This window comes from Kogia breviceps, chromosome 1 (genome assembly GCF_026419965.1).
Source record: "Kogia breviceps isolate mKogBre1 chromosome 1, mKogBre1 haplotype 1, whole genome shotgun sequence".
NCBI classification, from domain to species: Eukaryota; Metazoa; Chordata; class Mammalia; order Artiodactyla; family Physeteridae; genus Kogia; species Kogia breviceps.
In genome coordinates, this window is record NC_081310.1 from 176,043,628 (window position 1) to 176,058,307 (window position 14,680).

The 14,680-nt window shown below is 47.7% G+C and overlaps 1 protein-coding gene across 1 annotated transcript in view; it reads left to right on the forward strand.

Annotated features, from left to right (window-relative positions):
- Nucleotides 1-14,475, forward strand: part of CSMD2 (CUB and Sushi multiple domains 2) — a 655,429-nt gene extending 640,954 nt beyond the window's left edge. Inside the window, exons 65-71 of the mRNA XM_059070872.2 lie at nucleotides 2,268-2,333; nucleotides 3,553-3,714; nucleotides 5,222-5,334; nucleotides 7,151-7,238; nucleotides 8,638-8,776; nucleotides 8,962-9,177; nucleotides 12,091-14,475. Of these exons, the coding sequence (XP_058926855.1) occupies nucleotides 2,268-2,333; nucleotides 3,553-3,714; nucleotides 5,222-5,334; nucleotides 7,151-7,238; nucleotides 8,638-8,776; nucleotides 8,962-9,121 (728 nt within the window). The 3' untranslated portion in view covers nucleotides 9,122-9,177; nucleotides 12,091-14,475. The remainder of the gene's footprint in view (nucleotides 1-2,267; nucleotides 2,334-3,552; nucleotides 3,715-5,221; nucleotides 5,335-7,150; nucleotides 7,239-8,637; nucleotides 8,777-8,961; nucleotides 9,178-12,090) is intronic.
- The last annotated feature ends 205 nt before the right edge of the window (nucleotides 14,476-14,680 follow it).

Sequence of the window (14,680 nt, forward strand, 5' to 3'; positions counted from 1 at the left end):
ATATAATTGATATACAAAAACTGCACATATTTAATGTATGCGATTTGATGAGTTTGGATCTTTTCACTTTCCTGTTGGTGTCCTTTTAAACACAGAAGCTTTTAATTTTGATGAACTCCAATTTATCTAAATTTTATAGGTTTACTTGTACATTTACTATCATATTTAAGAAACCATTGCCTAATCCAAGGTCACAAAGATTTGTACCTGTGTTTTCTTCTAAGAGTTTTGGGGTCCAAATTCATGCTATTGCATGCGGATATCCAATTGTCCCAGCACCATGTGTTGAAAAGACTATTCTTCCCTCATTGGATTGTCTTGGCACCCTTTTCAAAGACCATTTGACCACAAATGTATGAGCTAATATTAGGATCCTCAGTTTTATTCCATTGATCTGTATAACTGTCCTTGTACCATTACCGCCCAGTCTTGATTACTGTAGCTTTGCAGTCAGTTGGGAAGTGTAAGTCCTCCTTTTTGCTCTTCTTTTTCAAGATTGTTTTGGCTATTCTGGGCCCCTTTTATTTCTATATGAATTTTAGGAATGGATTGTCAATTTCTGCAAACAGACAGCTGGGATTTTGATAAGGATGGTGTCGAATCTGTAGATCAATTTGGGGAGTATTGCCATTTGAACAATATTAAGTCTTCCAAGCCATGATCATGGGATATCTTTCCACTTATTTAGATCTTTAATTTCTTTCAATGATGGTTTGTAATTTTCAATGTACAAGTCTTGCACTTCCTTGGTTACCTTTATGCTTAAGTATTTTTTTAATGCTATAATAGGTACTTGCATTTAAAAATACAAAATGCTTTAGATGCAGTTGAATCTCAACTCAACCCCTTACTATAAGACCCTGGGTAAGTCCCTTGACCTCTCTGCCTCTAACAAGTTTCTCTTCTATTAAATGAAGACAATAACAGCTACCTCACAGTTCTGAGAGAAGGAGTAAATGAAATAACATGAATAAAGTGCCTAGCACAGTGTCTGGCACATAAAATGCTTTCTCCCTCTTTGCTCCCTTCATCTTCTAAAACCTAAGACAATAAAGGCATTTTGTTCAGAGGTGTGCCTTCATGGAGTCACTGTGGAAAATGTGTCCACAGCCTTCTGTACACCCGCACATAAGCTGAACTCAGAGTTGGAGACAGTAGTGGGAGTCCCCCCCTTTACTTGGCAACAAGACAGATATTTCTGTTGTTTCTCTACAAAAGAAGAAAAGACGTTAATATTTATTGACTGTGACTTTCACGTTCATAACCACATTTATTCAGCATAGACCTGTGAGATATGTATCAGTATTTTCCCATGTTTCAGATGAGGAGACAAGACTCTGAGGGGTGACGTGACTAGTTGAGGTCACACAATCACTAAGTAGCACTGCTGGGACCAGATCCTAGGCTGTCGGGCTCAGGCCCAAAGCCTTCTCCTTTGCCTTTGGCTGTGAGGGCTTCTCTGTCTTAATATCGTGACTCCAAGGGAGGGAAGCACTCCACTGAAACCCTTACCAGGACTTAGGCACTTCGCTCTTGATTGGCGGAAGGCCATCCTTTGTGCCAGACCTCTGGGAGGAAAGCAGAGGCCCTTCAACCAAGGGTCCTCAGTAGTGGCATTCAGCAGATCTGTGTGCTGGGATGGGAAATAGACATCTTTGTTTTCCTTTACCTCTTACTGAAATTTAGCATTTCTTTAATTTAGGATATAGACAAAAACTTCTAGTAGTGTTAGCAATACCTATAAATTTGTCACCAGTAGAAAATGCAGAGATTTCCACGTTACCCTACAATAGTTATGGATATCACGAAATGTTGTTGGGAATTCCCTGGCGGTACAGTAGTTAGGACTCCACGCTTCCACTGCAGGGGACACAGGTTCAATCCCTGATCAGGGAACTAAGATCCTGCATGCCGTGTGGCATGGACAAAAAAAAGAAAGAAATGTTGTTTATGTTCCTGACTACTTCAAGGTTAGAATAGTTACTGGACCTACTACTAGATCCTGTTATTTAATGCAGTAATAAAAAATCACATATATAGCTATATTCTAATTTTTTGCTTAATATTTCAATGACTATAATTGGTAAATGGATTTCCTTTTAACTCTTTACATCTCACCAAAGTAGTCCACCTCCTGGTCTAAGAGGATAAGTCCAAAGCAAGATCTCAAAGAACCCACTGACCTAATGTCAGAGAGCTGGCCGTTATTTTTCCAATAGAACATAGACCAGAGGGTGAACCTGTTTTCTTCCATTCTCTTTCCCCAGCAGAGGTCCGGCCCAGTAGGAGACCCATCAACACTGCCCGGGAGCCTCCGCTCACTCAAGCATCAGGTAGGTATGCTCTAGATCTTTGGCTCAAGAAACTGGTATTGCTTCCTTCACCTACTTACCCAGAAACATGCACATGAGTTTCTGTGTACCCAATAGGAGGGTGTGAAAACAGTCTATAGAGCCGAACAGATTTCCCCACCCACCTCCCAACCCCAGGCAGACCTCAGGAGGAAGTGAGCTTGAAGGAAGCAGGAACGGCATCCAGAATTGAGAGCCAAAGCCTTCTAGAAACATGTCCAGAGCTTCAAGCTCTGGAGCCAACCCCTTCTGGCTCAGGGCTGGCCAGTGTGTGGTCAGACACATACACCCAGGTCCTGCCTAGGAAGCTTGCTGGAAATGGTTACATTTTTAAGACAGGTATCGTGTCTTTCAGAGTGTGATGTCCAGAACTGGGCACAGAACTGCAGGTATGGCCTGACCAATGCAAAATTATTCTAGACTATCATATCCTTTTTTGAACCTTATACTTTTATTTACTGTATTAGCATGTGTGTTATACAAGAAAGAAAACTAGATTTGGCATCAAACTCAATTAAAGTTCCATTTTGGTCACTGACCAGCTGTGTCCTTGGACAAAGAAACTTCACCTCTTGAGCTTCAGTTAACCTTTTGTTAAAATAAGGCTCATAATACTCTCCTTAGAAAATTATTATAAGGATAAATAACAATTTTGGTTGCTATCGTTCATTATATGCTTTTATGTGTCCAACGTCATGTGACATGCAATCACTTAGCCCCTGACGAGATAAGCAGGACAGCCCCATTTACAGATGTGGCCTACACAGGTGAGAAAGTGGAGACTCTTGTATGTTATCAAACAACTGATAATTGACAGCCAAAATGAGACTCCAGATCTGCCTGACTCCATTAGTCCATGTTCCTATTTTATGACATTGGTTTTCTCTCCTCTCTTTTTCTCTTTCTCCATCTTTTCAACCCCTTCCCTCCTTTTATTTTCTTCTTTCTTCTAATTCGTTCCCCCATCCCCTCATGTTCTCTTTTTTCTTTATCCACTTTCTCTCTCTCTCTCTCTTTCCCTCCACCCATCCATTCTGAGACACAGAGCATCACAAGGAGGCCAGAACACTCCACCACCTCCTGCGTGTTGCATGTTGGGGAAAACAATCTCAGGGAGTGAACTGGGGTCAATCATCAGGTGGCCTCAATTCCACCAGCACACGTGAAAGCCCCTCTCACATCTGTTTCTCAATTTCTCTAGTTCCTGGGGATGTTTTTGCAAAGAATTCCCTATGGAAAGGAGCCTATGAGTACCAGGGGAAGAAGCAGCCAGCCATGCTCAGAGTGACTGGTTTCCAGGTCATCAACAGCAAGGTCAATGCCACCATGATTGACCACAGTGGCGTGGAGCTGCACTTGGCTGGTAAGGGGCAGGCCACCTCTGCGAAAGCCTGCGGATGGTATGGATGATGGGCACATGCTCTTCACAAGAACGAGTCTACTGTCACTTCCTTATACTATCTTGCAGGGCTAGTCTGGTAGGCAGGGGAAGAGGAAGTGTCTATTCATCTTTGTTTACGTGATAAAAGCACCACAGACTAAAGGGAAATTGTTAGATGACAAACATTAATGAATTGAACATAAAAAGAACTCTTACAAATAAAGAAAAAAGAGACGTATATCCCTAAAAAGTGAACCAAAAATAGGGGCAGAGAACTCCCAGAAGCCAAAGTACAGACAGTTAATAAACAAATGGAAAAACATTTTTCGCAATAATCAAAAAAAAGCAAACATAAAATGTCACTTTCCACTTATCCCACTAAGATTTTTTTAAGCAATAAACTCTGGTGCTAGTCCAGTGAAGGTACTAATGCAGTGCTGGTCAAAGTATAAAATAGTATAGTTCTAGAAAATAATTTGGCAACTTGTATCAAGAGCCATGAAAATGACTGGCCCCATTAATTACACCTCTACGAATTTTTATCATAAGAAACAGTTATAGAGGGAATCAAACATTTACCAATGAAGAATGTTCACATTACAGGGCTATTTCTATAACATAAAACCTGGGAATAGAAAATTGTCTCAAAAGAAATGGATATATTAATTATAGTATGTCTGCAGGATATAATATTATGCCAGTTTGGGAGAAAATACACCTACTGCAATGCATTTAAAATGGAACTCCAGTTTTTGAAGGAAAAAGTTATATTCATAAGGAAGAAAATTGGAAGTAATTACACCAAAATATTAACAGTGGTTATTTCTCAGAAGTGAGATCAGGAGTGAATGTTTTTTCTTCATGCATCTCTGCATTTTCCAAAATTTCCCCAATTTTCAAATTTTCTATAAGCAGAAAAACTGAATATCTTAGAAAGCAAGTGTTTATTTGAATAGATGGATAGAATGACGGATGCCTGGGTGAATGACTGTACACATGAAAACACAACCCCACGTGCAGTCACAGCCACTCATGCACACACACACAAGCACAACTAACGTTCATATTCACTCAGTTGCTCTAAGCCATAGTCCTAAACACATTCACACACTCCCATATACACGCCCTCATGCATTCCTGTACCCACTGAATTGTAAGCACACCCATGCATTAACTGACCCCGTAACATATACAAAATCCAATTCCCTTTATTCTCACACGTGGCATGTGTAAACAGGAGCACAACCGCAGGTCTGTAGTCCAGTTGATTATTAACACACATCTGCACATTCTTGTGTCTCCTCACATTCAGCCTGCACAAACTCACAGGACACACTACACTTACCTAACTCCAGCTATACATGGGACGTATATACCAACATCCACACGTGAAATCCCACTCAGACACTCACACCCACATACCCACAGACTTGGGTTTTGACATCTTCCTGGATCTTTCAAGTGTACCCTCTGAACTTTCTTTTCCCAGGGATTTACAAGAAAGAAGATTTCCATCTCCTCCTCCAAGTTTACCAGGTTACAGGGCCTGTGGAGGTCTTTGTGAATAAGTTCAAAGATGATCACTGGGCCTTAGATGGGCATGTAAGTTCAGCAAAACCTCACTCAGTCCTTGACCTCCCTGTGCCCTTGCCCCATCCCTGATTCCCAGATCACTGGTAGGGAGGAGGAGGGGAGAAGTTGGTGGAAACTCTTAGGATCAACATGGAAACGTGGGAGGAGGGTTTCTTTGGGGCCAGGAGTGGGAGCACGGGAGTCCTCATCTGCTAGCGAAGTGAGCACGGGAGAGCATAGCAAGGGCCAGGAGGCTGAGAGTCTGAAGGTCAGTGCATCTTGAGCGAGATGAAGTAGGTTCTGACGCGTGAGCAGAGAGCAAGAGATTGGAGGCCGACAGTACATGAGTAACTTCAAGCAAGTTGAAGGTCACCATGTGGTGGTAGGAGCTGGGAGAAGGTGGTGAGTCCCAGGTGCACACTGAGCCCCTTCTCACATTTGAGGACGCCTGTTGTGGGTGATTTCGCACAGCATGAGACACCAGGAGCTTGGGGAAAGGAGACAACTCTCTTGCGTTCCCTCGTGGGAAAGACTTGTTCCATGCAAGGGCATTCTTCAGGTGGAAGTTCTGCAGTGATATTCCTCTGCCCATACCTTCCAATCTCACAGGCAGGGGAGTGGAGCCGTCATCTGTCACATCCTCAGCTTCCCTGTCTTGGATTATTGAAGCTAGAAGCAGAGGGGCGGGAAGGAGGGAGAGATCATGAGGCCAGAGGAGCAGAGAGCTGAGGGGTCAGGGTGGATCCTCACGGACAAGACTAGCTGGTAGAGGGCTGCGGGTTGAGTGACTTTGCTGATAATCACAGGAGAAGCAAGTGGCTTCTCCAGGGGCTGGTACATGGGGTTAGTTCCTCGGGATTCTTGAGAGTATTCTATGGATCCCCTTGGGTACCCTGGTCCTGGCTGGCGTCAATAGTAGTAGTCCAAAAGCTGTGCCAGGACAGCAGACTCAATTGTGCTGGGAGGATGGCCAGAGGGGAGAGAACAAGGGTAAAGTTGGAAGCTGGGGCTGGAGTGCGGGCCAAGGGCTACGTGTAAGTGGCGCTCTGGAGGGCCGGGAACAGCCGGAAGGGCTGCCTGGGACTACGGCCAACAATCGGGCCCACTTCTCTCTGTCACCCAGGGTGTGTCTGGGGGGGACAGGAGTGGGGGGGTCAGCCTAGAGCACAGCAGACAGAGGGCTGCACCTGGGCATGAAGCATGAGTCAGAAGGAACCCCGGTAGCACAAGCACCCTCAAAGCAAGCACGTCCTCGGCCGAGCAGTCCCCAGCCCACAAGTTTGCGTGTCTCTGTCTGGTACACGAGCATCACGGAGGCAAGTACAGAGAGAGCCGGGAGGAGTTATGTCCCCAGCTAACCGCCCCCAAATTAATAGCTATTGAAACTGGCACAAACTTTCCACAGTACGTTCAATCTGCTAGATACATTTTAATCATGTGTCATTGGGTTTGCTCCGCGGTGCTCTAAAACTCAGTTTTTCATCACAATAATAATAGCTAACATTTACTCAGGGCCTATTAAGTGTTCTACGTGCTTTACCTATATTAGCTCGTATAAATCTTCAGAGCAACCGTATGACAGAAGTACTGTTATTGTTCCCATTTTAAAATGAGGAACTGAGGCACCGACAGATTAAGTGATTCGACCAGTAGAAATAAAAAATGCCTCCCTCCCTCCTAGGAGCAGTTGGAGACCCTGCCCTATCTGCAGCACCTCGCCACTGCCTGGGGGTGGGCAGAGAGCTGACACCGTGTGCCTGTGGGCGTGTCTCCGGCCTGGCTGGCCGGACCTCTAGCTCCTTCCGGAGAGCCTCCCACCTTACTCTGTCTGCTCCCACCCTCACAGGTCTCCTCAGAGCCCTCCGGAGGCACCTTCATTTACCAAGGCGCTGTCAAGGGCCAAGGCTTTGGGCAGTTCGGCTTTCAAAGACTTGGTAACTAGCGTCTGTCCCTGGAGTGTATGCTTGAGCAGGTGGCGGAGAAACTTGTATGTTGGCGTGGAGGGCAGGGGGTCGGTGAAGTTCAACAGTCCAAGAGGGGCTCTTAGCCTCTTTTGGATCAAGGATGCCTTTGAGATTTTGATAAAAGCTGTGTAATATCTCCCCAGAAAGAAGCACAATACGTAATACCCTCAACTTTTGCCAAACAGTTTCATGCTCAGCCCTGGAGTTGAAAGCCCCCAGCTTAAGGGATGCTGGGTCTCAGATGCCTCCCACAACACTATCTGGCCAGCCCTCGGGCATCCCCGGGACCCCCCGAGCATTACAGTGTGGGGCTCTCAGGGCAGCCTCAGTCCCGGAAGGGTGGTATTGCTGTCCTCATTTTACAGATGGGAAAACTAAGCGTCAAGGAGGCGTCCTTCCCTAGTTCCTCCCCGGCATCTTTACCCTGGACCAAGCATCCTCGGTGTGTCAGGCATCCTCACTCCAGAGACTGGCCTTGACTCAGAGCCTCTAATGTGGGGAGGGGTCCTGGCTTCTGGGAAGCAGTTCAAGGGGAGACAGGAGGCAGGCCCGGGTGCTTGATGGGCAGCTCGATACACCCTGGGTGCTGACTGCCCTGTCCCCGGGGATCCCCTGTCTACCGAGGCAGTGCACTGCGTTTTCTCCCAGCTCTGACCTTCAGAAAGCTCCTCCTTGGCCTAAGCAGAAGCCTGCTTGCCTGTGCTTCCCCCTCCACCCTGCTCCTCCCCTGGAGTTATTCCTAGCTCCATCCTCTTAGCCGCCTTGAGTAAAAGCACCCCCTCTTCCACACAGCAGCCCTTCAAAGACTGGCCCCTTACACACCAGAGAGACCTCAGGAAACCGAGTTCTTCTTCTGGCTTCACGGCTGACTGCCAGTGTGCCGGGCAGAGCCGAGGCCTCTTGGACGGAGCCTCAGGCCCCTCAGTTCGCTGATTGGGGCAGAGGCTCTCACCGTGGTCTTCTGAGCGCTCCCAGTCTGGGGCGAGGGGTGGGGACGAGGAGGGGAGACCCTAGGAGGCAGGAGCTCCAGCACTGCTGCCACGCCCTCCAGAGCTGGTCCACCTTCATGTGCTTTATATTTCGGCTTCCTTGTAAGGTTTCATGTGATAAAATTTCTATGGCCGAAAGACGTTCGGAAGCTTCTAAAGGGCTGCTCTCTTTTAAGGTTTTATTCTGGGACACGGTTTCAGGTTCTCCCGCAGACTGGCTTCCCCAGGCCTGACCAGCTCGTGTGGACGGACCACCCTTCTCCAGGGAGGATGGCCCAGTGCATGGGGGAGGCAGGTGGGGGGCCCCGGCCAGCACCCCAAGTCCCACCACAGTGGCCGCTGTGTCTGTGACCTGAGGTTTCTGCTCTGGGACTTTGCAGACCTCAGGCTGCTGGAATCAGACCCCGAGTCCATCGGCCGCCACTTTGCTTCCAACAGCAGCTCGGTGGCGGCCGCGATTCTGGTGCCGTTCATCGCGCTTATCATCGCGGGCTTTGTGCTCTATCTCTACAAGCACAGGTACGGGGAAGGGACAGGAGGGTCGCACGACGGGTGCCAGGCCCTCTCCCTTTCCCTGACCCACCCAGAGCCCTCCTGGCTCAGGCGAGCTGTGACCTTCTGAAGGGAACACAGAGCCTCCCTCTCCTCTCAGGGCCCCAAGTCTCCTCTCTTGACGTCTTGGTCACGCTCTCTGTCATTCCCAGGAGAAGACCCAAAGTTCCGTTCAATGGCTACGCTGGCCACGAGAACACCAATGTGCGGGCCACGTTTGAGAACCCGATGTACGACCGCAATATCCAGCCCACAGACATCATGGCCACTGAGGCGGAGCTCACAGTCAGCACGGTGTGTACAGCGGTATAGCCTCCAGGCCAGGCTGCCTTCGTCACCGCCACTGAGAGCCCCACCTCCGGCAGCTGGTGAGACACACACCCCTACAGACACGTCCAGTGTGAGAGGGACTGAGTGCCCGGTGCTGCCCTGTGCTGGCCACTGAGGCAGACACCTCCGTACACCTGGGTTGGAGACTGTTGTCACCCTTTTTACAGATGGGAAGACTGAGGCACAGAGAAAGGAATTAACTTGGCCAAGATCACACAGCTAATAAGAAGCAGGATCAGGATCCAATCCCAGGCAGGCAGCTCCAGAGGCTGTGCTCTTAGCCACTAGGCTCAGCAAAATATCCAAGTAGGTGTATTAGTCAGAACTCTCCAGAGAGAGAGAGAGAGGGAGAGATACATATATATACACAATATATGCATATATATATATGTGTACATATATATATAAACTCTCTAGAGAGATATATATATATACATATTGTGTGTATGTATTGTATATATAGATATAGAGAAAGAGAGATTTATTTTAAGGAATTAGCTCACAGGATTGTGAGGCTGGCAAGTCTGGAGTCCACAGGGCAGGCCTGCAGGCTGGAAATTCCATCAGGAGCTGAGGTTATAATCTTGAGCCCAAAGGCTGTCTGGAGGTGAATTCCTTCCTCTCAAGGGGGACCTCATTTCTCTTAAGGCCTTCAACTAATTGGTGAGGCCCACCTACCTTATGGAGGATAATCTGCTTTATTCAGAGTCTACTGATTTAAATGTTAATCACATCTAAAAAATTCCTTCACTGCAACATCTAGGCTGGTGTTTGACCAAACAACTGGGCACCAGAGCCTAGGCAGTTGACATATAAAACCATCCATCACCTAGAGAGTAATAGATGGGCAGTTGCAATCCCTGGCATTGGGCAAGACAGGAGGGCCCCCCATTACACAGACCGAGGGGCAGATGCACACGGAGGCTCCCATGGGTCCACTGGACACCCTCTCTCTCTCTCTCTCTCACACACACACACACACAGGCCTGCCAGGGGGAGCTGACAAGTCTAGAAGGCACAGCTACTCCCCGCTGTGTCCTTCCTCACCGATAGCCCTCCTCTGGGGCCTGGGAACCTGCAGGAACTGTCCCCACAAGGTGTGCAAGCTGCACCCTTCCGAGAACCGTGTCGTCTCCCGCAGACCCCACTTTCTGGGGAAGGCAGGTGCCCTCTCTCAGGTGCCTCCCCGACCTCAGTGAGCCCGGCTCTGGGGAGAAGTGCCCCAGTGCCCAGAGAGGTGGGGTTCCAACAGGGCAAGGGGGTCATCAGCCAGACCCTAAGCAGGGACGGCTCTCCTTCCATCCTCCTGTCTGTGGCAGCGCATGCGATGGTCAGTCCCGGCCCAACACGCATGCAGCTCCTGGAGGGAGCAGGCCGTGTGAGGGGTGGGCTGGCAGGCAATGCGGGACCGGTAAGTGCCAGCAGAGAGAAAGGGATTGTAAAACTACAAACCAGCACTGACTGCCCGGTCCCTGGCTTGCGTTGCTTCCTTTCATCCTCACAACAACTCCAGGAGGATTTTCACCACTTCAGCCTGAGTCTCAGACCGTACGCCCAGTCAGTGCTGCAGCCCTCAAACATCCCAGCTTTAAGCACTCTGCCAGGCTGCCCCCCCATCTTCCCCTCCCCTCCCCTCTTTGGGTCCAATTTTTTTCTCTAGATCATCTCTCATGCATAAGTCTAAGCTTAAAATGGTAGGTACTAAGATAATTTATACATAAAGAAATAAAAATTATCTTCAGAATATATAAAGGCAACTATTGAATACAAATAAGTAATTGACTGAGTTTTTCTGCACCAAAACAAATATTTAAAGAAGGAGAAATTCTTCCACTGGGATCATTTTAACATGTCCAGATTAGTTCTGAGGTTTCACCTTTCTGCTCCATCTTTACTTTTTCCTACTCACACAAATAGAAAGCAAAAACGAAAAACGAAGAATCCCCTCTGATGACATAAATCAGGCCTTACAGGTGATCTGTAGCGACTCTAAACTTTGAGTTGCAGAATTATTGAACAGTAGAGGAAAGAAACAAGAGTGTCCCAAGACCTGCACACACACCCTCACCGTCACTGCACACCTGGGGTTCCGCTGGGTCCCAGGTGCCTGTGTACACGAGGTTTCACCTCTGGGTCACCTGGGATTGGTTGCTCCAGGTCTAGGCAGCTCTTGCACTGCCCCTCGCCAGCATCCAAGGCCTCGGAGCATCCTGCCCAGCACACAGCTCTCCGCGAAGTCCCCTGCTCGCTTCCGGCCCTCCCGGAGCTGGAGCAGAGACGGTGTTGCTTGGCTTAGGAAGGCGATGCTTGAAAAACCACCCTGGATAGATGCACATACATTTTAAATGAGTGACAAGGTGATAAATTCAAATGATGCCTCACAAGAATGGCTGAAATTAAAATAAACCCCACACGGGGAAGTCATCGAGGCCTTGGGGGTCAGCAAGTAGAGGGCAAGGGGCAGGGCTGTGCTATGACTTTCATGGACCCTTTTCCTCTGTTTAAAATTAAAAATGGTACTTTACAACTATGTTGTTATAGAAATGAATATAATCCAGGCTGGATTCATTATTACATGGCCATTATTATTATATTCACTTTTTTCCTTCTGATTTTGAAAGAAACTAAAAATACTTTCCTGGGCCCCTAAAAGTGTAGCAGCCCCTAGGCGCTGGGGCTCCTGTGGCTGACAGGTAAGTTGGCCCTGCCCGGGGGAAGAAAATGACATTAGGAAAATATATATTCTTCTGTGTATATTTCCTACCTCCACCTCCACCCTTAGTTCGGGGCGATTAAAACTCAAAGGTAAAGATCAAGGCACCTGATTTTCTTTCATTCTTTCCCCTTATTCCTTCTTTGCTTTGCCTCTTTCCTCTTGCCTTCTTCTGACCCACCCCTCACCCACTGCCCCTATTGTTTTACAAACTCTGGTGTGATTGGTTTGTCCCCAGTTCTCCAGGGGACAGGAAGTAAGCTCCCCTGGCACAGTGCCCAGTGCCCATCTTCGTCTGTCTCTCCACCCGTGTCTGCTACTACTGGGACTTGGGCCCTTGCCCTGCCACCATCCGCCCCCATCACCCTGGAGAGGACGCCCACCCCGCCCCGACTCGGGCCCCTAAAGGAAGAGGGGCTGGCTGCCGTCAGAGGAAGGACGTTATGGATTGAAAACAGCAAAGGATTTTGTGGGTGTGCACGTGTGTGTGGGGGCCTGAACACACACAAACACACACCTCTCCTTCAGTTGAGTCCTACAGAAGAGACCACAGAAGCTTAAAAGAGCGAAATGTGTGTGAAAGATGCCCCATGCCCTGCTCCCCACAAACACAGAGAAGAGGTAAAGAAGACGCAGTGGATGTGTTAGCAGGTGCATCCCATGGCGGTCGGTACGCAGAGACCAGCCATCTGCTAGTGGACGGTCCCAGCCTCAGAACGACAGCAAGGATAACCCCAAGGGCCGAAAACAATCTTAAGAAATCGTTTGGAAATCAGTTTCTATTTTTTCTAACATAATTTTACCGAGCTCTAAACCCAGTGAATTTAAAAAGTCCTCCTAGGTTGAAAGCAACACTGAAGAAGTAGGGCAAGTCAGGGGAGGTAAGGGCAGCAAGCCGGCCATGAGCCCAAGGTCAAGTCTGGCTGTTAACTGACAAAGAGAAACAGGTGTGTGGCCCAGACAGGGACACCAAGTCTGCAGGCATCGGAGAGGTGCTGGAAGGGACAGGACAGCAAGACAACCCCAGGGTCCAAAAATAATGGCTACCGTGGACTGAGTTTCTCCTCTGTGCCTGACACTTCAGGTGGTTCATTTCTAGACCTTACAGCAACCCCAGAACATAGGAAATAGTATTCCAAATGGATGAGAAGGCAGAAAGGTGAAGAGATGCAAGCCACACAGTAAGTGTGAGTCTGACTCCAAAGTCCACTACACCAGCTGCAGAAATCTGGGTCTAGAAGGGGAAGGAGTAGGTGAATCTCTAAGTAGGACTGTGGCCAAGGCTGTTGGGCCAGGCAGGGGACCCATGTATCCTATCCTGGGTTCTGTTCTCTCCACCTTGGCAGCATCAGGGCAAGGACCCGTTACCCCAGGCTTCCTGGAGCTGGTGCTGGTCCCTCGGCTCCCAGCAGCCCCTCACCATAGCAGACAGAGGCCCTAGGAACTTCTGAATCAAAAGAATGGAGTAAATAAGGCATATTCTCTCCAGCTCCTTGTAAGTAGGTTTGATTAATTTTGAGTTTCATCGTGCTTGGGTCATTGATGAATTCCATTTAAGTATTGTTGAGAAGCTAATGAGTTTGGGAATCAAACTGTGGCATTTAGAGCCCCTTTCTCTGTCCTCGGGAAGGTCCCCGTGGGCTTAAGCCCCTATGCATGTGTGACATGCTGGCCTCAGATGTTCAGATCACATATTGGAAGGACAGATAGAAACATACAGGAGTGGAGTGGCAGGGACACCTGGTTTGTAAGCAGATTCTGAGTTGAAACCATGAGATCTGACTCGTGAAGGTGGACTGAAGTGAAAGTGTCAATTTCCAGCAGATGCAACTGGCAATGGCAGGAGCCCAGCTGCCCACACCTGCTCTGAGTCACAGCATCACTGGGCTTGGCAGGAGAGGACCCGTCCAGACAAACACACTCACATGCTCATCTCTCTCTTTCTCTGGAAGCAAATGCAGGAAGCTCTTTGGCTGCTCCCTTCCCCCCCGGCTTACACTCCTCTGAGACCAACCAGTGGACTCCTCCTCCAGCCCTGCCTCCACCCCTCCCCTTGTGAAGTCCCAGGAGATGCCCAAGGAGCACATGCTGGTGCAGCGCCCAGCACTCTACTGTGCATTACCCTTTCCCACCTCTGGCATTTTCTCTCCACCTCCAGAGGCTTGGAAGCGACTAGGGCAGACTAGACCCTTCACCCACCATTCACACCATATACCCGCCGCCATCCCATGAGGCTAAAAAAAATAAAAATAAAAAAATTTAAAAAAAGTAAAACAAAAACAACAAAAAAATCTTTTGTACAGAGATATATTTTTATTATACAAAGTTTGTACAGTACCAAAAAAGAAAGAAAAAGAGGTGTAAATTTTTTTTCATTATTGTAGGTAAATGGTAGTGGAAGCCTTTTTGTAAATGTAATAAAATGTATAAATACGGTTTTCAGAAAACATCAAGTGCTGTAAATATGTAATCTACACACCTTCTTGGCTTGTCTGCAGTATATACATTTAATTTATCTGTCTCTGTATATGAGGCTTCCCCCTGGGGTCCTGCATTATGGTACTTTCCTGAATTTGAAAGCAATTTTAAAATTTTTGAATTCAAATAAAATATAAATTTTGCATTGGTTTTCTTACCTTTTTTTTTTTTTTTTTTTTCTTACCTTTTTTTATGGCCTTTTTCATGGCTAGGGGCAAGTGTTTGTTGGGGAAGGGGAGGAAAGATATTTGGGACTAAAAGTCAAGTGGAAATGTGGAAATCTCTTTCTTAAAGGGCTTTGTGTTGCCTCCAGTACATGTTGGGAACTCCCAGCAAAAGTGATAGTGGAG